Source organism: Palaemon carinicauda, chromosome 11 (genome assembly GCF_036898095.1).
Source record: "Palaemon carinicauda isolate YSFRI2023 chromosome 11, ASM3689809v2, whole genome shotgun sequence".
Lineage (NCBI taxonomy): Eukaryota > Metazoa > Arthropoda > Malacostraca > Decapoda > Palaemonidae > Palaemon > Palaemon carinicauda.
Window position 1 is genome coordinate 57322832 of NC_090735.1, and position 24505 is coordinate 57347336.

A 24505-nucleotide genomic window follows, 5' to 3' on the forward strand; every position below is an offset into this window, starting at 1 on the left:
TTTTGGAGTGTCCTTCTCCTAGAAGAGCTGCTTACCATAGCTAAAGAGTCTCTTCTACCCTTACCAAGAGGAAAGTAGCCACTGAACAATTACATTGCCGTAGTTAACCCCTTGGGTGAAGAAGAATTGTTTGGTAATCTCAGTGTTGTCAGGTATATGAAGACAGAGGAGAATCTGTAAAGAATAGGCCAGACTATTCGGTGTCTGTGTAGGCAAAGGGAAAGAACCGTAACCAGAGAGAGGGATCCAATATGGCACTGTCTGGCCAGTCAAAGGACCCCTAACTCTCTAGCGGTAGTATCTCAACGGGTGGCTGGTGCCCTGGCCAACCTACTACCAACAAAGATGGATTAGTTCATTCTTATAATGCTTGAAGTTTGGTTAAATTTTGTCCCGTTCCTAACTTTAGGTGGTTTAGCATAACTCTATCCGGTTGCTAAAGCTTGGTAATTTACGAGTGGCGTAACTTTATCCAGTTGCTAAAGCATGGTACTTTAGCATAACTTTATCCAGTTGGTAAAGAATGGTAATTTACGAGTAGTGTATCTTTATCCAGTTACTTAAACTGTTTGTAGTTTAATGTAATATCACCTGCATGTCTCTGCCAAAGCTGTTATTGAATCGTTATCAACTAATGTTAATAAGATATGCCGATTTAATTGTGGTTATTGTCAGAATAGTTTTGTATCCTACAAACTTGTGCCCCATTACACATTTACGAGAGAGAGAGAGAGAGAGAGAGAGAGAGAGAGAGAGAGAGAGAGAGAGAGAGAGAGAGAGAGAGTTGTTATAGACTGTGGCTAAATAATGTTTTAATGCTATGAATTCATAAATTTTCCTACGTTGTCTGAGGAATTTAGTTATATTCATATCTGTACAATTATCTAAGTCTGTAGAAATCACCATTCTGATATGGTCTTCCCTATCTATAGCACAACAAATAGGGATAACTTCTATAGTGTGCCTTGAATAGCCCACCGTAGACAGTGCCCTGAATTAGTCGCTTTCATTAATTATACATTTGCTTGTGCACGTGGCCGTCCTCTTAGTTAACTGTCCAACATCCATATCTGTCAAACTTCTTGAATTTTGTTAAATTCTAGTTTTATTAATTAATCTTCCCAGCAAATTAAAAATACTTGAATGCCTTTCTAAGACAAGAGGTAAAGCCCGATTGAACTATGCTTGCATAATTACTGTTATTACAACTACTACTGCTATTACTACTGCAACTACTACTATTGCTACTACTATAACTACTACTGTTAATACTACTACTATGAATATTTTACCTTTTCCTGTTTTTTTTACACCTGTCCCGTAAATGACACCTAACGAAGACTGCTGTAGGAGCAGCTCTTTTGTTTCCAACAAATGTATACTACTACTACTACTACTGAGTTTGTAGGCTAAGCAGGATATGTTACCAGGGATGAAGTTTCGATCGAGAATTATTTAATGATGTTGGACAACTCCGTAGAGACGATTTCGGAGAGCCTGTCTCCCAGTACCAGCAGTGTTGCTTGGACCCAGGCACACCGCATGCCAAGGTACACACACTTCTGACGGGAATCATTTCTACGCAAGTCTTTTGTACGTGCGTTTTAGTTTACGTTTAACGTACGCACGCTTCCGTTAGCAGCCGGTTTTACTTGTGAATAGGTACTCTACTGCGTGGTCGAACGTTGGAGCCAAACAATCATACCCAAAACAGTTAAAGACCTCTCGATAAACATATTTGTGACGCTTCTCTACTTCTCAGGTCGCGTCATGAAGCAGAACATCATCCTGAAGGCGATGAGGCACCGAGGAGTCATAGAGATAAAGTGGCACACGGCGTTCATCACCGCAGATGACCGGATGCTCTCCGGGTATTACGTGTACTACAAGGCGTCCAAGAACAACGAAACTTACTTGGGTGGACGAGATGCCTGCGACGAGTAAGTGGAGGAGGAGGAGGAGAAAGAATGAGAGGATAGTGAGACCGAATGGAGATTGAGGGGCGAAAGGGAAGTAGGATTTTAAAGTGAATAGTTTACTTTTAAGCAAGCCGATTAAGTCTCTCTCTCTCTCTCTCTCTCTCTCTCTCTCTCTCTCTCTGCACTAGTCAACAGTAATTAAAGTGGTCCAGCTCTAATAACTTAATGATTAACCAAGTTGTCATTACATATACCCAAGTGTCTTTTTTATGGGAGTCATTAAATTCCATTATTATCGTATATAAAATTCTGAGAAATATAGCACTTGGATGATGTTAATGAACTTAATATGCTTTTATATCTACCAGTTGGCTATTAGTGTTTCACGGATAACGGTGTTTTAAAGATTTTCCTTTATCTTGCTCCCAAGTGATCGAGTCACTGTAAAATTATACTTTCTACTTGAAAAATACTTAATTAGATTACCCGGGTCATAACCCCCAAAGTGTATATTAATTTAGGAAATATTAGTTTATTATCTCTGATCTTTGTTTCAGTGACTGGACCATGAAGTACGTGGAGATAAACAAATTCGACACCTGGATCGTCAGGTATTTGAAATATCTAGAGCCTGACACCAGATACGCCATTTACGTGGAAACAGACACGGTGGTAGACCACGATAGTGGGGCAAGAGCCAGGTCTAACATAGACTACACGAAAACATTGCCCTATAGTAAGTCGAAGAAAGAAAATTCTGCTTATCTGATCTGGATAAATTTTATTTTGGTTACCCTAAAAACTTGGTCCGCCAGCAAGTCCATATATATATATATATATATATATATATATATATATATATATATATATATATATATATATATATATATATATATATATATATATATATATGTGTGTGTGTGTGTGTGTGTGTATTAGATAATGTAAAATGTCTTCTTTTTTCTATATGGAAATATTACATTGTAGGAAGTTTTTGGATAAATATAGTTTATTAAAATGACAAAACATTGACTCTTAGGCCAAGAACCTTTATTTATTTTTCTTGAGTGAATGCCTTCTATTAAAATCTGGAATCTATTGACCTTTTGAGATTTTCGGAGAAAAAAATATTTTGATTATTCTTAAATGCACACCTTGCTAATTAGATTACATAACCATTTATTCTTTGAGAAGATAAAACAATGAAAATTTAATCTCTTAGTAGAAAACCAATGAAAATTGGCTCTCTTAGTAGATACCGCAATAAACTTTTTTTTTTAGTAGATAACTCATTGAAAAATTATTCTTTATTAGATAACACATTGAAAAATTATTCTTTATTAGATAACACATTGAAATTTTTTTTTTTTAGTAGACCACACACTGGAATTTTTTCTAGCTGATAACACATTGAAAATTTATCTTTTAGTAGATAACACAATGAAATTTATTTTTAGTGGATAACACAATGAAAGTTTATTCTCCTAGTTGATTAGTCAACGGATATTGAATTCCAGTTCTATTTTTGAGACTTCAATCTAGAGTAACTGACCCCAATTTTCATACAGAAATATCGATGAAGATTTTTCTGCTCGTTAAGGTCATTAAACCAAACATTAGAAACTGGATTAATTCAATCTTCCTGTGTTTTCAGATCCAGACAGCCCAAAGAACCTGAAAATCCTGAAGATAACGGAAGACAGCGTAACCATGGGCTGGTCTCCACCTCGCCAGGCCAACGGAGTAATCGACCATTACGTCGTTAGGGTGAAGCCATTTCCTTTTCCGAGCAAGAAAGGCTGTCCTGAATTTACTGCTTCGGTTCTTGCCAGCGAAGACATCCTTCAAGAAAAAGTGTTGAAGGTTCGTTAAGTTTCCTGAAGTATCATGATTTAAATTTATGATTATTGTTATAGTTATCATTCAAGCCTAATGCGTTTCGAGTATCTAGATGAGTTTACCCAACTACCAGTAATACCGATCTTAAAATTTGTATTTAAAGGCACGTATAATCAGGACGCTCTTGTGTGAGAAAAATAGGAAAGTAAATTTGTAAACTTTATATTTACAATCCTTACCTTTTCAATATCAATATTGGTAGCAAATTGCACTGGTAATAATATCGATCAAATAAATACTCGTTCAAGTCAGGCAAAGAATCTTGCCTACGGTTAAGAATAACACATGGCCTATGGTGAATCCTATTTTACAATTTTCTAAGGATTTTCATAGTTGGACTTTGTAATAATCATACATAAGATACGCATTCATATATAAACTCGAAGCACTTCATATAAAACATAACAAAGCAATAATACCATTATAATTATTTTTGTTTGCGCCCAAAGACCCACGGAGCTAATGTATAGAAAATATATATTTAAAACTATACATTTTTTACAATGAATCAAGAACTTCACGTACCAAGTATCACGGCATTACAAATTTTCTTATCATTTTCACATTACAAAAGTTCTTGAATCTGCTATCATGAAATTAAAAAAATTAGGCCAGACGCTCCATTTACTCACTAGAAATTAGATATATGTTAATGGTATGTTATTTAAGTAAAATATATCATACGAACCCAATTCCTCCCACCATCGAGTAAGTAACATAATTCCCTCTTGCTAAGTTACCCCATCCCCTGTTACTGTCATAACTCGATGACATGCTTACCTTTCCACAGGATGATGTGAGTAGCACGACACCTCCTCCAGTAAGTCCTGACGGCGAGGCAGAAACTCAGCAGAATTTTTTAAAGGAGTGCTGCCTTTGTCCTTTGGAAACCCGGAGGCAGCAGCTGAAGAAGGATATAACTTTCAAGGATGCTCTATTTTATTCGGTGTACACGTGAGTGATAGGTTTGCTGCATTTCCTGAAGAGGTGGGGTGAATAAGAGCTTGAGAGGATGCGCCAGTTCCTTGGAGAGGTCTTTGGTTGAGGCACGAGGGAGAGGTCTTTGGTTGAGGCCCGAGGGAGAGGTCTTTGGTTGAGGCCCGAGGGAGAGGTCTTTGGTTGAGGCTCGAGGGAGAGGTCTTTGGTTGAGGCTCGAGGGAGAGGTCTTTGGTTGAGGCTCCAGGGAGAGGTCTTTGGTTGAGGCTCAAGGGAGTGGTCTTTGGTTGAGGCTCGAGGGAAAAGTCTTTGGTTGAAGTACGAGGGAGAGGTCTTTGGTTGAGGCTCAAGGGAGTGGTTTTTGGTTGAGGTTCGAGGGAAAAGTCTTTGGTTGAAGTACGAGGGAGAGGTCTTTGGTTGAGGCTCGAGGGAGAGGTCTTCGGGAGAGTTCGATATGGAGGGGGGTCTTCGGGTGAGGTTCGATGGGGGGGGGTTAGGTTGAGGTTTAAGAGGGTAATCTCCGGCTGGGGTTCGATGGGGAGGTCTTAGATTGAGGTTTAACAGGATAATCTCCGGCTGGGGTTCGATGGGGAGGTCTTAGGTTGAGGTTTAAGAGGGTAATCTCCGGCTGGGGTTCGACTTGAGGACCCGGCCTGTGTTGAAGGGTGAAGGTTCTGACTTACGTCTTTATATGAGGATCCTGACTGGCCTCAAAGGTAGACTTCGACTAGGCTCATGAGGGGAGGTTCTTTGCTGAAGTTCTAAGATGAAGTCAAGAGGGTAACATCCCTGGTTAGGGTCCAAGAGTGAGGTTTCCGGCGTGGGTTCGACGGTGAAGTTGCCATCTAGATACGGATTCTTAGCTTAAGTTAAAGTAAGATACAATATAACATTAGGAGTAGCATCTATACAGTCATTCCTGAAATGCACGTGACCCTTTTAATACATTTCAATTATTTAAATTATGTATAGAAAGGAAGCATGGAAAACATTTGTATAAATTAAAGAGCAATTATAATTTCATGTAATATATTAATTTAATCCACTTGAATTTTTCCGGTATTCATATATTGAAACAAAATTTTCTTATTTCTTCAAAGATCTGAAAAAGGAATATGCTTCTTGTGGTTTTTATAAGATTGATAACTATACTTGGTTTTGTTGCACATGGTAATCTCTTTCTGGATAATTATATTCAAGATACTTTAATTACCAAAAGAAGCAAATAAGGATTGCCTTTCATGAAAATAGTTTTGGATTATGGAACAGCCAAGTTACCAATCCTTTCCAGTCGTAAGTTGCGATGATAAGAAAAGAATATCTTGTGAAAACTGGGACATATTTGTTTATTTTATGGCTGTAATCCCACGAACAAATTTACGTACATTGCAGTTAGTTATTTAGTTTGATGTTAGAATAAAAAAAAAGTTTAAATTCAGTTATGATGTTCCACAAGATAAAAATTAACATAAGAGAAACTTTAATACAGTAAGAACTAGTGTATGCTTGAATAAAATTGAATATATATTTTTAGTATTTGATGTGACACTTGTTAAATCTATTAATTACATGTGTTTATTACTTTTTCGTTATACATGTACTCCAGGGGGCATACCTTCCGACAAGTGCGTGACACCCACGAGGAAAGCATTTCTATGTACACCAGTTACACAGACAGCTCTGATATCGATGTAGAAGTTCCTCAAGTAAGTCTCTCTCTCTCTCTCTCTCTCTCTCTCTCTCTCTCTCTCTCTCTCTCTCTCTCTCTCTCTCTCTCGGCGCATACAGTTTAAGGGTAGCGTCATCCGCCATCACATTGTATGTCCTGTACCAATTGACAAGTTGTTTACTGAAATATGTTCTTTTAAATCTATTTTACGTTTTTCCGTGAATTCTTGTATGTGGTATCATTTTTCAATCTGTGAATATGAGTAAAGAGAAAGTTGTATTGTTCATTTATCTACGGTTGACTACCAATTCATCTAATGTGTTCTATTTTAATCTGTTATTTCCCCTCTAGTGTCTTTGGGTTCATCTTGGAATTGACTGAAATGAATAGTGGCATTTGCATTACGTAAATGTTTAATTTCATGTATCCGATTTGATTTCAGGGACAAGAGCCATTCCCATCGGGATACATAAAACCCTCTCCATTCATGTTCCCGAAGAAATATCTGCTGGAAAATAGATTTTCTTGTAAGCACCTCCTTTTCTATTAAATTTGCAAACTAAAAATTAAGGTATTTTGTTGCGACAAAAGTCATTACTGTTTAGAACTGGCATATCATTAATATATAAACTAATAGTATGAGGTCTTTATTCATTATTGTATTAAATCAAATCCGTATATAGGTGGTAATTCAAATTTGTGTTGAGGTTAAACTGCCATATGAAGTGTCCTCAGATGCCATACTTCATGCAACTAATCCTGAACCTTTAGCATAATTGTACCCATCTCGTATGTTGTTCTAAACTTATAAATGCTCCTTTACTTTATTGAATTTGGATTGAGCAATATAAAATTTCCAACCCCAGCCATCATTTCAAATATGATGAGGAGAGGACACTGACATACGTTGTTTTGGATTAAGCAGTGGAGGCTATACAGTTGCTGCAGTAATTTCTGGTATAGTTTGTCAGCAGCTGGTATGGTTTATATAAGATAATGACAATAGTATAAACTATGATTTGTTAATTGTATACCATGCAAATTTATAAACCAGTGATTGAATTTATTTCATGCAAAGTTTCAGAAGAATGGACAACCTCAACGAAAAACACTACTATCTTCATACCAGGCCTCAGTTATTACACCCGGTACAGGGTTGAGGTTAGTGCAGATCTTTCGACCTTTTCTCTTGCTCAGTTCAAGAAGAAAAATAATGTCTCAATGTTCTAAATAGAATGGTTTTGTGGTTATCTTGTTGTCAATCATATTCTGACTTTGGTGAGGTTTTCTTTGAGACATGAAACGTTACCAGAGGCGAAACTAGTTTATTGCAAAGTACTTGGGAATTTATTGTCAAGAGTCTTGTGTATTGAGGGATATTGGTGGCAAGATTAAAGGCATTTTTCCAATACTTCCTCATCCCATAAGAGGAATCTTTTCGTAATATGTAAATTCACATTTCCCTGATTTTTTATTTCCATATTTCGCCATAGATGATACCCTCCGGGTACCAGAACAAACTCATATTTTGTACATAAATATTTTTTGTGTCCATTACGACGCAGCTACAAAAATTGTAGGGTAATGGCAATCTTTGTTTCTTTTAGGTTTCAGCGTGTCATCCACCGTTTTACAACGAAGAGAGAAAGCAAGTCGTTCTCTGTTCACTGCAGCCAGCTACAAAGTTCGTCATTACAATGGAGAAAAGTAAGAAATTAATTTTCGTTCATATTAGCCATGTAGTCTGTGTAATGCCTCCACGATTTGTGATGGAAATTTAGAACTTCGGTGGTATTGAAAAAATCGTTCTTTGCAAATTGTTATCCTTATGAAGTAACTGGAGGCTATAGTAACTGAGGCTTTGGTTAAATAGTATTCTACACATTGATGGTGTTAATGAATTTTTCAATGATAGAAGAATACCAGGCTATAAAAGAACAATAATAAACTATTGATAAAACAGGCACGTTTTTGTAACTTGTGATAAACGCAGATAATATACTTGGATGTCTAGCAATATGTTTGTTTTCATTCAGATTGGCCATACTAAGTTTGTACTATTTATAGAAAAATATATCTTCAATAAAGTGGTTCATCGTTTAGTCTTGACTTTTGTAAAGATGTTAGTATATATCAGCAATATTGTAAATATTTTTATAGAGTTTTGCCTATCAACTTTCTGTCAAATTCTATAAATGTTATTTCTTTTAAGGTTTGCCTTTATACTCTCAATTCTCACTTATTTCAAAGATACCTTTGTTTAAACTGGACATTGCATCTACAACACTCCATTATTTTTAAATAGTCTTTACTACTCGCTACATTATGCAAAAGCACCTGCATGAATTTACATAATGTTTAAGTTATATATACATATGTTTTTCTTTTTATAATTTCATGAAGGTGGGGCCAACCAAGTTACGAATTTTTCGGTGGTGGGCAGCAGCCAGTCTGGTAATCAGGTCATTGGATGGTACCCACCAGAGTATCCTAACGGAGAATTAATTGCCTACGTCATTGTCCTTCAACCACAAACTACGCAAACTAACTGGGCATTGAACAGGGTATGTTGGTAAAACTTATCTTTGCTATTATAATTTAATCTTTAGTACTTAATATTGATGTAGTAACACCCCTCACCCAAGGAAAAAAAATACAGAAGAATAATGTACCTTCCTTATCATTTCAGCTATGATTACATAAATAAGATTTATGAATGGTAGGTGATAGGTACAGGAAGGCCATTAAAGAGTGGTTAGGAAATAGATTTTATTTTAGATTTTCTATAAGGATTATACTCATAAGATTGATTTCTTAACTCTCATAAATATCGAATCCGGGACTCGGGAGTGAGGCAAGCATGTTACCTACATGTGCCATATAAACAGGTGGTGAATGTACCCTTAACAACCTCAACACGTAATTCTTTAGCACTGTGTAAATACTAATACTAACACTTAGACTGCTTAACCATGTAACCAACAGTGTTTAGCATTGACCCTGTTGCCACCAACAGGGTCAAGCAGTGTCTTGACTGACAAGTCCTGGGTTGGAGATTGGTTAGATAAAAAGTAAGTTCAGTTGAACGCGTTTTGTGTTTTGCTTCTCATTCATTGTTAATATCATTATTATCATAATTTTCTTTATCCTGATTTTACAAATTTTGATCATACGTCTGGAAGATGAGCTATTAATGGTTTTATTGTTATATTACTGGCGTTAAGAAATATAACTTATCTATCAAGAGAAATACCAAAGAAACTTTAGAAGTCACTGATTATTATATTCAGCAAAAGTTACATGAAATAGAAGTATTTCTTACGAAAGAATGGGGATCTGCTGGTTTCTGCGAATTTTAATTCTTATTCTCATTCCAGGTTACACGAAATTAGGAACCTGTCTCATAAAAGAGAATCTGGAAATTATCAATCATGTGACCCCATTCCAGGTACCGCAACCCTTTTGCATCACAGCTCAAGAGTTCGAGGAGAAAAATAACACATTCGAGTTGCCCGAGAGTGCAATGGATCCTGGGGTATATACCCTAAGCGTGAAGGCATACACAAACCCACCCTCTTCTCTCAACGAGTCGTATGTAAATATTCCCTTCAAAATAAAGGTAAGACTTCGTTCTTTTTTTTTATAGTAAAAGCTTTAATTATATACAAATATTGTAGAAATGATTTTGATTTGAAAGCTGAAGATTAAGCTCAAAAGTATGGATCTAGTCTTATTACGATCTCAACAACATACTGTATTTCTTCATTCTTAGTTAGTAGTTTAACGAACAAACTCGCATACTGTTGACGCTATGCCAAGAGCATTGTTAATATAATCAAATACTCCTATTAGCTGATAAACTAACATATGCTTTAATTAAAGGTGGGGACATTGGAAAGTGTTACCCCTGGTATCACTGCCTGGGCTTCGATTTTTGGATTCTCTGTTCTGATGGTCCTGGTGGTCATAGCCATCCTCTTCAAACTTCTGTCTAAAAAGTCACTTCCAGTCCAGACGTGGAATGAACAGTATGTCAGTGGTAAGTGCCCTGAAGAAATCACTCTGAAGTTCAAATAGATCGTGTCAAATTTTGGAAGGTATAAATACCTTTTCCCTTAGTTACTTAACTAGACCACTGCGGTATTCTCTCTCTCTCTCTCTCTCTCTCTCTCTCTCTCTCTCTCTCTCTCTCTCTCTCTCTCTCTCTCACAATAAGTTTTCCGAATCAAATAAGCTCACAGTGTAACAAAATTCCTGTGCTTTAGGTTCTGACTTGATTACAGATGGATCAAATTACTTTTAACTAAAATCATCATCTTATCTTAAGCATCGGAAACGCAGTCGTGGAGCCAGAAGATCCAGTGCCTGTTCTCAGAGACCCACATTCTACAAATGCACAACCTCCAGCTGGAAAATGACAGTGAGCTAGGAAAGGGCCATTTTGGGGTTGTGGTCCACGGCAATCTTAGTCTGAATAACGCTTCCGTCCCGATCGCTGCCAAAGTTGTCACAGATTCACAAGCGAAGGATGAGATTCTAGACGAAGCCAAGTTGATGCTGTATGTTAATGTTGGTTGTATCTCTTTTCATGTTTTAGTGTATACGCATAAGCACTAGTATTGCACGTACAGTCTTGATATACGAAGCACTGCTTAAAATGTTTGATTTTGATTAAATGCGGATAATTTCTATTTGCTCCATTAATTTATTATACAGGCATGCACGCATATACAATACTGTTATGAATTTTGTATCCCCCCTGTAACGTTATTCAAATATCTGACATTTTTTTACTGCTTGGGCAGCTACAATGATATGTCTCCAGGAACAACGCAATTTGGACTTTTCTTGTAGGAAGCTCGACTGTTACCACTTGGTGAAGGCCTACGGCGTAGCAGCTGGACCAACTCAAGTGTATCTGGTGATGGAGTATATGGCGAGAGGAGACTTGCTAAAATACCTACGGTCGCTCAGGCCCTCGGATAACGATATATTTTCAGTTCTCAGCGTAGATGTAAGTTATTTCAATCATTTCGTAATTTTTCCTATTGATATAGAATTTTCCTTTTAACATTTTGTAATGGCTAAGTAATTGGTAATTTGATAATTTTAAAATATACAATTGTTCTGATGATTGGAAGATGGCATCGTTGATGGGGAATTTAGTGATAAGTAGTGTATTTCATTTTGCTCAGGTCTTTATTTCTATGGGTAAGTAATTTAATCATTTGAAAGAATTTTTCGACAACTCTAATCCCTTTGGACAACTATGATCCATTGTGATATCTTTAATCACTTATCTCAATAATTTTTCCTCACAATTGAAATCTCCTTTCACAATATGAATCCCCTTTCACGATAGTAATCCCCTTCCACAATAGTTATCCTCTTTCACATTTGTAATCCCCTTTCACAATATTAATTTTTTACAATGTAATACCATTTGACAATGGAATCCCTCTTTGTCAACTATAATCCCCATCTATGATCCAGGAAAAAAATCATGGCATTTCACGTTAACAGAGTAATTCCTAATAACAGATTTCAATATACCAGTAAAGTAAAATTCAAGTGATGTGACACAGATTTTTAGTATGGAACGGATTCCCAGTAACACAATTCAGTAGGGTATACTGCTGTCAGTGCAACCCATTCTGTGCTCTGTAGTGCCCTGGTTTCATCCACTTTTTACACTTCTACTTTACCTCATTTACAGATTTTTCTTCATGCTTTCTTGCTTGTATAACTTCACGGAACATGAGCAAGGGTTTCTCCCCATTGTTACATCAGCGACGCATGCATTGCCCCCTTGAAACCAGCTCATGAACTTCATGGTGCAAATCAGTGAAGCATACATAGCTTCCTTGTCTCAAGCTAATTAACTTCACAACATCAATTATTGTTGCATATATAGTTACCTTGTCCCAGGCTCCTTAACTTCACGGTGCAAATTAATGACACATGCATAGCTTCCCTAACCCCAGTTCTTTAACTTCCTATTGCAAATTGATGATGCATTCATAGTTTCCATGTCCCCAGCTCCTTAATTTCACAGTGAATATAAGTGACACCTGCATAGCTTTCTTGTCCTAAGCTCCTTCACTTCCGGCTGCAAATTAGTGACTTATGCATAGCTTCCCAAACCCTAGTTCCTTAACATCATGGCGCAAACTAGTGATGCATGCATAGCTTCCTAACCCTAGCTCCTTAACTTCACGGCTCAAATTAGTGACGCGTGCATCGCTTTCATGACCAGAAGCTACTTAGCTTCATGTACAAATTAGTGATGCATGCATAGCCTCCCTGACACCTACTTCTTCACCGTGCTTCCCTATTCCCAAGCTCCTTACCTTTATGGTGCAAATTATTGATGCATGCATAGCTTAACTTCATGGTGCAAATAAGTAATACTTGCATAGCCTCCCTGACCCAAGCTCCTTAACCTCACAGTTCAAATTAATGATGCATGCATAGCTTCCATGGCCCAAGCTCATTAATTTCACAGTGCATATTAGTGACGCATGCATAGCTTTCTTGTCCCAAGCTCCTTAACTTCCTGCTGCAAATTAGTGATGCATGCATAGCTTACCTGACTCCAGCTCCTTAATTTCACAGTGCATATAAGTGATGCGTGCATACTTTACCTGACTCCAGCTCCTTAATTTCACAGTGCATATTAGTGATGCGTGCATAGCTTTCTTGTCCTAAGTGCATCAACTTCCTGCTGCAAATTAGTGACTCGTGCATAGCTTCTCTAACCCCCATTCCTTAACATTGTGGTACAAATCAGTGATGCATGCATAACCTCCTAAACCCAGCTCCTTGCTTTGTTGCATAGCTTCCCTAACCCCAGTTCCTCAACGTCATGGTGCAAATTATTGATGCATGCATAGCTTCCTAACCTCAGCTCCTTAACTTCACGGTGTAAATTAGTGAAGCATGCATAGCTTTCATGACTTCAGAGCTCCTTAGCTTCATGGTACAAATTAGTGATGCATGCATAGCTTCCCTTACCCCAACTCTTTCATCGAGCAAATTAGTAATATTTGCATGGCTTTCCCAACCCAAAACTAATTAACTTTTTGGTACAAATTAGGAATGTATGCATAGCTTCCTAACTCCAGCTCCTTAACTTCATGGTGCAAATTAGTGACGCTCTCATATCTTTCATGACCCCAAAGCTCCTTAGCTTCATGATACAAATTAATGATTCATGCATAGCTTACATGTCCTCAGCTCCTTAATTTCTCAGTGCATATTAGTGACACATGCATAGCTTTCTTGTCCTAAGCTCCTTAACATCCTGCTGCAAATTAGTGATGCATGCATAGCTTACCTGACTCCTGTTCCTTAACTTCATAGTGTAAAATAATGATGCATGCATAGGTTCCATGTCCCCAGCTCTAACTTCCTGCTGCAAACTAGTGACTCACGCATAGCTTCCCTAACCCCAGTTCCTTAACTCCATGGTACAAATTAGTGATGCAGCCATAGCTTCCCTAACTCAAGTTCCTTAACTTCACAGTGTAAATTAGTGACGCTTAACTTCACAGTGTAAATTAGTGACGCTTGCATAGCTTCACTGACCACAGCTTACTAACTTCATGATGCGAATTAGTGACGTATGCATAGCATCCCTGACTCCAGCTCCTTAACTCCAGGGTCCAAATTGGTGACACATACATATCTTCCGGGACCCCAGCTCCCAAACATCACTGTGAAAATCAGGGATGCATGCATAGCTTTCCTGACCCTAATTCTCCCCTTTACTGTGCAAATTAGTGACGCATTCATAGCTTCCTTAACCCAAGCCCCCTAGCTTCACAGTGCAAATGTAGTGACGCATACATAGCTTCTCTAACCCCAGCTCCTTAACTTCATGGTGCAAATTAGTGATGCATGCATAGCTTCCGTGACCCTAGCTCCCTAACTTCACGGTGCAAATCAGTGAAGCTTGTGTAGCTTCCCTAACCAATTTCTTAACATAATGGTGCAAGTTACTGACATATGCGTTGCCTCCTTGACCCCAGCTCCTTAACTTTATGGTGCAAATTAGTGATGCATGAATAGGTACCTTGAAGCCAGCTTTTGAACTTCACTGTGTTAATTAGTGATGCATGCATAGCTTCACTGACCCCAACTCCTTAACTTCACGGTTCAAATAAGTGACACATGCCTTGCTTCCCTGACCCCAGTTTTGTAACTTCTTGATGGAAATTAGTGATACATACATAGCTTTCCTGACCCCAATTCTGTAACTTCTTAGTGGAAATTAGCGACGCATGCATAGCTTCCCTGACCCCAGCATCTTAAATTCTTGGTGGAAAATAGTGACACGCATAGTTTCCCTACAACTTTATGGTGCAAATTAATAACACGTGCATATCTTGTTTTACCCCAGCTCCTTAATTTCATGGTGCCAATTAGTGGTGCATGAATAGCTACATTGAGCCCAGCTCTAGGCGAATATTGCCTAAAATCACAAATTCAGAACAATAAATTCCCAGTAACATAAATTGTTATTTCTGCTTTGCGAGCAGCAAGTGTGTGCCATGGCCGTCCAAATAGCTGATGGAATGGCGTACTTGGCCTGTCACAAGATAGTTCACAGGGACTTGGCTGCACGCAATTGCCTTATTGACGATCAGCTCAATATCAAAATTTCCGATTTTGGAATGTCCAGGGTCACGGGCAATGACTATTACATGATACGTGAGTAATAAAAGGTTCTAATCCTCATTTTATATTTTTTGTCTCAGTTTTTTTTTCTTTCCCACCATCCTCCCTGCAATAAGGGCCAGATTGTCTGATTCGCCCTCTTCAAGTAAAAAATTCTCTAAGAAATATGACTGTTCTATGCACAGGCCCAGTTAAAATTAGGAATGCTGTTAGCATTAAGAATATGAATTACTCTTTGAATGGTGTTAAATTGATGCATCTGGCATTCATTCCAGACTGTGATTCATTAAAGTAAATCAATATAACGTATCTTTCGATGATACTTTTAACAAAGTACCCCATTAGATGTCTCCTATCGGTTATGGGGATCTATTTTCAAGTGTTGTAATAAATCTATATCAGTGTTATTTCAACTCAATATTATAACAAAACTATAATTTTATCAATATTATTACTGATATTTTAGCAAATAGTAATATTGATAAATATTTTGTGTAAAAATAATTTGTTATAGCCATACTTGTTGTTTGATTGAATTTTTAATCTCAGCAGATATAGCATCATCATAATCAATATATCTAAGCCGGTATTATTATCACCTCAAATTGTTGATTGTTTTACCAGCATTGACAAATTGATTGCTATAAGTAAATCTCGATCGGTGCTACCTCCCTCAGAGATGATAATATTGTAAAAAAAAAAAAAAAGAAAAAAAAAAAAGAAATGTCTTATTTTCATCAGACATGAAATTATTTACATTAAGATTTTTTTTTTTTTTTTTTTTTTTTTTTTGACAGATAACACAAAATGTTTCCCAGTGCGATGGCTACCACCCGAATATCTAAATCACTCGAGATTTACCAGCCAAAGTGACGTGTGGAGTTACGGCGTTGTGGTGTTCGAAATCCTTACGGGAGGGGCCAGACCATATAAGGTAATAATATAATTATCGTTTGTTAATTTTGATTTAATGAGTTCTATGACTGCTCTGTTTGTTTGTATGAACGTGTATACTTCTCCCATGATGTTTTACCCACATGATCGTAATATACCCTCTTGATTGCCTTAGTCTTAAGTAGGCAGATAATTTGTAATGATAGAATATGGCTATGAGTTTATATACCTGCTTATCTTAATTTAAAGATTGCGTAGTTGATTCATAGTTTATTCACCTGGTAAAATTGGTCGTTACACGTATTTGATATATACATATATCTTTTTCCTTGCGTTTTTTTTTTTTTTTTTTTTTTTTTTTTTTTTTTTTTTTTTTTTTTATTGAGAATTGCAAGTACAAAATTAAGGTTATCGTACAAAACACCTCTCGACTAAATCATCGTCTCCACAGCTCTTAACGGAAGAAATGGTTTGGGAACATGTAGTCCAGGGGCACACTTTGGAATACGAGATTCCAGCCGATACCCCTGGATTCCTTTCAAAGGTCTTGATCAGTTGCTGGAAGTTTCACGATCACCACAGACCCTATTTTCCACAAATCATCGCTGCATTATTTCCGAGCACGTCACATTGCTTTGCGCAACATTTCAGGTAAGAGGGATTATTGTTATTCAATTTTAATCTTTTTGTGTTGAAAAAATTTGCTTTGATCTAAACTAAAATTACTTCAGGAAATTTACATTGACGGTACATCCAGGATGCTTTTGCCAAGTCAAATTCTGCCGAAAATTTATAGGAATTTTGTTTTTATGTAGCACATTTTTCGGGTATACCTACGAAAGTCGTGATTATTCAATACTAATGTTAAGAGAGAATTCAATGATTTAAAAGCTGTTTTTAATTATTAGTAACATACCTTAATTAGACATTTGCAACAGTTCGATAGAAGAAAAGGCCAATTATATTATTTTACTTTTTCATTTTTTAAAGCATATATTGAATTTCAAATATCTATCAACTTTTTATAGTGAGATTCCAGAGGATATCTGTTTATACGGTACATTTATTGGTGGAGGTTTGTAAATAAATCTAAACCACTACCTCCTTAAATGTGATTAAATCTTACCTTCGATGTGGATATTAGTCATTTGTTTACGAGAATTGTTAGATAACAATATGTGAATACCCAAGTTTCATTTTCTTTACACAAATACCGTAACTATATTTTATCCAGCAGAAATTCAACATCATGAACAATAATCTCATTCATAATTTGATTAAATGAGACGATATCCCCAGAATGGTATCCTTCTACCACGCCGATGCCGGACAAGAATACAAGAGCCAGACTGAGACCCTGTTGGTTTTAGAAGCCGAGAGTGACGACACCGCCCCTGTAACGACACCCTCTTCCTCCCAAGCCACCTGCGATGACCCCCAACCACCTCCGCTTCCTTCAAGACCTCTGTTGGGTTTAAAGTGGCCAACCTCATTATCGTTTCGTGCCCAATCGACAACCAAACTCATTGAGTATTCGCTCGAATCTCCTGCAAGTGAACATGAGAGTAATATGACCCAACACATCTTGCACACTGAGAATCGAGGGATTTTGGGAAATGGCTTCGTTGATGAGAAAAAAAGGCAGGGTAAAGGTGGTCAAAGTAACTCGAAATCTACTCTTAAGCTTGAGAAAGATTCAAGGAACTTTGTTCTCTCTAAGAAGTTTGTCAAGCACCGTAGTAGCACTTCCGATTTGGGCTCATACCAAGAAGGACAGCACATATTGGTTAAAATCGGTGAAAAGACTGATGTCCCAGTAAACAATGTTATTGTTAATATTAACAAAAGTGGTGCACCCTCTTCTTCTCTTGCATCTCCAAAGAATTTGACTCTGAATGATTACCGAAATGAAAAGAAATCATTCCTCAATAACCGTTCAGTTAGCTCTCCCAATATTAAAGCTAGTGCTAGTTGAGTTGTATGTTGGAGGTAATGTGTTATTTGATATTTAAGTGTTTTGGTTCCCGGACAAAAATGACTCTACTTAAGCTCTTCTAACACTATTCCCTAGCTTAAGAAAGTGTTGTACAAAAGTATATTTTAATAAATGGTGTGATATATTTCCTATAACATTTTCCTAATATTAAAAGTAAGTAAATTATGTGCATATCCCGGTGGAACATTTCCCAACGTACATATTCAGGAGCAGCATGTTTGCTCAGCATTTTAGTGGAGGTCATAGAGGTAAAATGATTTTCAATCCCTCACCTGAGCTCCACTATGATTATAGGTATCTCCTTGTGGTTTTAGTGGTAGTGGGTGTTTAGATTTCAGCTTCTGATGATTTTTAGATTATTAGTTTTAGAAATGGTCTAATCTAGCTTAGAATGAGATAAATTTGTGGTGCCTTTTTGACGAGAGACACAGGATCTAAATTATTAGGCATGGTAATAACTTTAGGACTGGGGTTCTTAACTGGGAGAATCCATAGCCCTTGGGGGTATGGGAACCAAATGCTGGGGGTAGGGGTTTTAAGCTCTGGGTACTGTACTTTATTTAATGTATTAATTAATTTTGAGTAAAATGTTAGATTAGGCGCTTTCTGTGTAGCACCGTCAGCCCTAACAATCTTAAACACTGATGGAGCTCCTGTCATGTTTGACAAAAAATCTGGATTCGTTGCTATGGTCAAGAGGAAAACTCCACATGTGCTCACTACACACAACATTGCCAAAGAAACTTGAAGAAGTGATGCGAATAGTTGTGCAAACTGTCAAATTTATAAGTGGATATGCACTGAATTATCGGCCGTTTCAGAAATTCTGCGAGGAGATTGGAGAGGAAAAGTGTGTTACTGTACCATGTAGAGGTACTTCTCGAATTTCTCAAGCATCCCCTCTAGCAAATCATCTTGAGGATGAACATTTTATTTTTAACCTGGGATATTTGGCTGATATTTTCAATCTCCTTAATGACTGAGACATATCAATCCAGGGAAGTGATGTGGCCATCATTCAAGCCAGGGGCAAAGTTGTCGAATTCATAATGAAATTACCTATCTGGAATCGCCGTGTTCAAGGCGGAAACCTGGCAAACTTTCCAATCCTTATAGAAATCCTTCAAAAAAAAAAAATTCATTTGGGAGTTCTAAATACAAATTTGGAGAGTTATTTTTCAAATATCGATGAGCTTGGCATAGAATCGGTTTGGATACAAAATCCTTTTTCATTTGATATATCAAGATTGGGTGATAACGATTCAGCAAAAGGAGGAGGACATTGACGTCCAAGAGGAACGCAACTCCCCCAAAATAAAATGATTTTGAAAGGGCTGGGATGGATTTCAAGCAGTTTTGATGTGAAAAAAATCTCGGCCTACCCAAGCCTGGCAATGAGGGTAATGCATGTTTTGGTTTCCTTCACAACTCCATATCTCTGTGAAACTCGATCCACTGCATTATTAAATCGGAAATCAAAGTGGAGACATCGACTTGATGTGTCAGATGACATGCGAGTAATTTTGTCAATAACTACCATGATTCAATGCTTTTGATTTCACAAAAAAAAGAACAAATGTCTCGCTAGGTTAGTAAAAATCTGTTTTATGTTATCAAAATAATGAAAAAATCTTGCACATTTTTATTTCCTTTGTGTAATAAAACATAACTATAAGAAGTACAATGACTGATTTATAATCTAAAACAAGTGAATCAAAGTTATATTGAAAAATTGTTGTAGCTGATTGTATATTTGTTAGTTCAAATTTTTTTTTTTTTTATTTTGCTTTCAGTAAACAAATATGATTAAGTTAGCAATCCTTATGATTTTATTTCATGTTCTATTCCTAGATAACCATATATAAAGTATAGTAAGTTAGTTATATGCATATTCGGGAGACATGCTGACAAATGATATGATTGGTGATAATTATTTCGACAGTCAAGTCAAGGGGGGCGGGTGTTATGGGACCATATTGGGCAATCCATTGAGGGGCTGGAATCATATAAAGGTTAAGAACTCTTGCTTAGGAAGTGATTCAGCAAGAGGATGCTCCATCTCGCTGAAGATTTTTAATGATCTGGCTCAATCATGCTTATCCAAAGAGTCAATTTTTTGTGCTTTAGATTCCATATTCGTTTCGTTTGGATTTTAAATTCGATGCAGTATATTGGTGGTAACGTAATTGATATTAAACAGTTATAATTTTCGCTTGAACGAACGCCTGCCATTTTTAATAAGTTTAAAAAAAAACTTTCATCAGAAGTTTTTTTTTCCCTGTAATTAATTAATCATCTTGAAAAAGTTCGAAAAAATCTTAACGTAAAAATTCACTGTTGTTGACGAGGTTTAGCAAAATTACCATCAAGGTAGTACGTCAAACGTAGGTTTAGAGACATTAAATTTTTCTGGATTTAACCATATGATCAAAATTGATAAGCACTGTAAGAAAATAGCAGAAACGACTAGTTATTTAAAATTACGAGCCCACATCATTATTGGAAGGATTTTTTTTTATAGTTTGAGAGCTAACTTACTCTTAGATTTATGAACTTGAATTATCCAGTAATTTTGTAATTTTGGTTGCTTTTTTTCACCATAAGAGGACATACAGGTCATTTGTACATCTGGAATCTCGTCAGTGTGTTTAAACCGTAAGTTAGGTAAATTGAACATCAATCGGAAATCAATGCCTTGTCTTTGCTGTCACATTTATTACCCTTTCTGTGGATCACCTACAGTATTTCAATGCTCAAGAAGATGGTCTAGACTTGTACTTTTCAACGTTCAGATGCTCAAGAAGATGGCATAGACTCAAGAAGAAGGTATAGACTTGTACTTTTTATCGTTCAAATGCTTAAGAAGACGGTGTAGACTTTACTTTTCAACGTTCAAAAGAGACCTGAAAGGCCTATCCTGGTCATCTCCAACCATTACCACGTGTAAATCAGCATCTACGTATCGGGTAAGCCTATATTGTAGTGTGGAGACCACGAGAGAGGTCCTTTGAGAGCCGAATTGAGAACGCCTTAGCAGTTGACGTAAATCAGGCAGATGCTTGCTTGAAGTAGAAGCGGTAAATCTAAATTACAAGAGGTTATAAGAATTGGTGGTTTTATGATTTTAAATCTCTCTCTCTCTCTCTCTCTCTCTCTCTCTCTCTCTCTCTCTGTTCTACTAGGCCTATCCTATCACCTTAAAGTAACGAATAACTGGCACATTGAACTATTTCTTCGAATCTGCTTCAAGTAATGTGTTCTTCAGTTATTTTTCAGGACGAATAATCCGTATATATGATAGATAAGACTAAATTGGCAGAGATTTGGTAATACTTACAGACCATCCCCATTTTAGTTGTTTTAAGAGTGTTATCTCCTTTGCTCTTAATAGTAGTAGTAGTAGTACCATCACTGCGTAACCAAATCCTAAATCGGAAGTTTTCTTTGGCAAGAGAGAGTTAGTACACCTTTAAACACTGAAAATTATCTTCTTTTTTTTTTTTTGGAAATGATTAATAGATTACCGAAAAAAGTAATTGATATATGTTTCACGAAGTCTATAGTTTAAAAGGCAAACTATTTTTTCTCAATTCCACAAGTTCTCGGTAACCATTGAAGCTAATAATATGCATATCAAAATTTCTTATTCTTAGTTTCAAAATGTGGAAAATACGCAGTAATTTCATAAATAAACGTAAGGCGTCGCTCGTCAGAGTTAATGGCGTATATTGATTTTATATATCGAGTAATGAAATTGTATTTGCTCATAATGCTACATCGTATGTCCAAAATTTCATAAAATCAATTGAATCTGAATTCTCGATTCCATGCATTATCTGCTGAGCTTCGGTGACGACGCTGATTTTTTATGGCCATTCACTTTTTAGGTGAAATAAAAATAAGAGTTGGGAAACTGAAAAATACAGGTTTGGAGGTTTAAAGGTCGCTTATGGATGGCAGAGGCTAGGGACCGCGACATTGCTCTATCGAGCAGGCCAATGCCCTAAATACTAACCATATATACGTAAGATCAGCGCCTAAGCTCCTCTCCACCCAAGCTAGGACCAAGTAGAGCCAGGCACTAGCTGCTGATGACTCGGCAGACAGACCTTTATGCTCCCCCATCCTTAGCTCACACGGATGGTGAGGTTGCAGTGACCAAAGGAACCAACGCGTTTGAGCGGGACTAGAGCCACATCGGCCACCACAACCCAATAGAGAGGGTAAAGAATATCGGAGATTCTTAGTGAATAGGTAGCTCCATAGTTTAGGCAGACGTTGGAGTTGAAAAAAAGGTAATACTGCCTTTTTATGGGGTGACTAAGAATTAAATCTAAATTGATTAGTGTTTTGCACTAGCTTGTCCTCTACTGAAGTGTTGCGCAGAGCTAAAAGTAACCAGGAACAGAAGAAGAATTATACTAAAACCTGCAAAACGATTGAAGGGTTCTACTTAAGAAGCAGCATAACTGAAGCGCGTAAAAACTATAAAATATATCGATATATTATCTTAGAGAAGAGAGATTTAGGATAAGGGAAGAATTTCTGCACTTTACTTGGAAAATTGATATGGGAAATGGCGAACATAATATTACCAGAAGAAAGTCATACGGGGTACCGTTTCAGAGGCTAAAACTCCGCCATGTTTATTTCGGAACTCCTGTCGGAGGACATTAAGAGATAGCAGAATACATGAGAAATAATGTAACTACTAGAAGTGTTTGGGACACCACAACAGGTTGCCAAAACAGAAGAGGTTTTATTTCAACTTTGAGTTTTGGAAGTCAAAAGCCGGGAAGAAAAGTAAAACAAAAATTCTCATTGCTTCTATTAGTAAAAACTAAGGAGTTTTAATTACTTAATGTAAGCTGAAAATCTTTGCACCCATCTATTAGCTGAAGTGCGCATAATTGTTTTGTAGAAACGTTGTTAAAGGATCGAGAAAGCAAGACCTCATTTCTAATTCCAGATTTAATTCTTCACTCCAGATGTACCATCTCTTGAATTTTTACTCCACCCAGCTGTCAAACCACTTGAAATTTCATTCCATCCAGCTGTCGATCCTCTTGAAATTTTACTCCATCCAGCTGTCAAATCTCTTGAAATTTTACTCCATCCAGCTGTCAAATCTCTTGAAATTTCACTCAATCCAGCTGTCAAACCACTTGAAATTTCACTCCATCCAGCTGTCGATCCTCTTGAAATTTTACTCCATCCAGCTGTCAAATCTCTTGAAATTTTACTCCATCCAGCTGTCGATCCTCTTGAAATTTTACTCCATCCAGCTGTCAAATCTCTTGAAATTTCACTCAATCCAGCTGTCAAACCACTTGAAATTTCACTCCATGCAGCTGTCGATCCTCTTGAAATTTTACTCCATCCAGCTGTCAAATCTCTTGAAATTTTACTCCATCCAGCTGTCAAATCTCTTGAAATTTTACTCCATCCAGCTGTCAATCCTCTTGAAATTATACTCCATCAAGCTGTCAAATCTCTAGGAATTTTACTCCATTCAGCTGTCAAATCTCTTGAAATTTTACTCCATTCAGCTTTCAAATCTCTTGAAATTTTACTCCATCCAGCTGTCAAATCGCTTGAAATTTCACTCCACCCAGCTGTCAAACCACTTGAAATTTCACTCCATCCAGCTGTCAATTCTCTTCAAATTATACTCCATCCAGCTGTCAAATCTCTTCAAATTATACTCCATCCAGCTGTCAAATCTCTTGAAATTTCACTCCATCCAGCTGTCAATCCTCTTGAAATTTTACTCCATTCAGCTGTCAAATCTCTAGGAATTTTACTCCATCCAGCTGTCAATCCTCTTGAAATTTTACTTCATCCAGCTGTCAAATCTCTTGAAATTTTACTCCATTCAGCTTTCAAATCTCTTGAAATTTTACTCCATCCAGCTGTCAAATCGCTTGAAATTTTACTCCACCCAGCTGTCGATCCTCTTGAAATTTTACTCCTCCCAGCTGTCGATCCTCTTGAAATTTTACTCCATCCAGCTGTCAATCCTCTTGAAATTTTACTCTATCCAGCTGTCAAATCTCTAGGAATTTTACTCCATTCAGCTGTCAAATCTCTTGAAATTTTTACTCCATTCAGCTTTCAAATCTCTTAAATTTTCAATATTAATCTTACCCGATGATCATGTAGCTGTCAACTCTGTTGCCCGACAGAAATCTACGGTCGGGATACGCCAGCGATCGCTACCCAGGTGGGGGTGTACTCAACAGCGCCATCTGTGAGCAGGTACTCAAGTACTTCTTGTCAACAAGAACTCAATTTTTCCTCTGTCGTGCCTCCGGCTAGACCTACTTGGATACGCTGTTGATTCTGGAGTTATTGTTCACGATTTGGTGATGTATTTGCTCTAAAGTTTAGCCTTCGCTATTCAGGAAGCTTTATCATTAGCTTAGCAAGCTTTTGGAATTAATTTGATTTAATTATGGTGACGAAGAGAGTATGGACTCTCTTTCACTTTTAAATGGCCGACCCTTCCCTTAG

General features: G+C 37.1%; 1 protein-coding gene across 1 annotated transcript in view; it reads left to right on the forward strand.

Moving 5' to 3' along the window:
• The window catches only part of LOC137650025 (insulin-like growth factor 1 receptor), a 365519-nt gene extending 347403 nt beyond the window's left edge, over nucleotides 1-18116 (forward strand). Inside the window, exons 13-29 of the mRNA XM_068383040.1 lie at nucleotides 1763-1940; nucleotides 2477-2655; nucleotides 3574-3782; nucleotides 4609-4772; nucleotides 6361-6460; nucleotides 6866-6950; nucleotides 7502-7584; nucleotides 8031-8130; nucleotides 8827-8987; nucleotides 9872-10042; nucleotides 10306-10462; nucleotides 10751-10982; nucleotides 11278-11437; nucleotides 14964-15135; nucleotides 15900-16036; nucleotides 16448-16647; nucleotides 17296-18116. Of these exons, the coding sequence (XP_068239141.1) occupies nucleotides 1763-1940; nucleotides 2477-2655; nucleotides 3574-3782; nucleotides 4609-4772; nucleotides 6361-6460; nucleotides 6866-6950; nucleotides 7502-7584; nucleotides 8031-8130; nucleotides 8827-8987; nucleotides 9872-10042; nucleotides 10306-10462; nucleotides 10751-10982; nucleotides 11278-11437; nucleotides 14964-15135; nucleotides 15900-16036; nucleotides 16448-16647; nucleotides 17296-17971 (3164 nt within the window). The 3' untranslated portion in view covers nucleotides 17972-18116. The remainder of the gene's footprint in view (nucleotides 1-1762; nucleotides 1941-2476; nucleotides 2656-3573; nucleotides 3783-4608; nucleotides 4773-6360; nucleotides 6461-6865; nucleotides 6951-7501; nucleotides 7585-8030; nucleotides 8131-8826; nucleotides 8988-9871; nucleotides 10043-10305; nucleotides 10463-10750; nucleotides 10983-11277; nucleotides 11438-14963; nucleotides 15136-15899; nucleotides 16037-16447; nucleotides 16648-17295) is intronic.
• Nucleotides 18117-24505: the final 6389 nt, after the last annotated feature.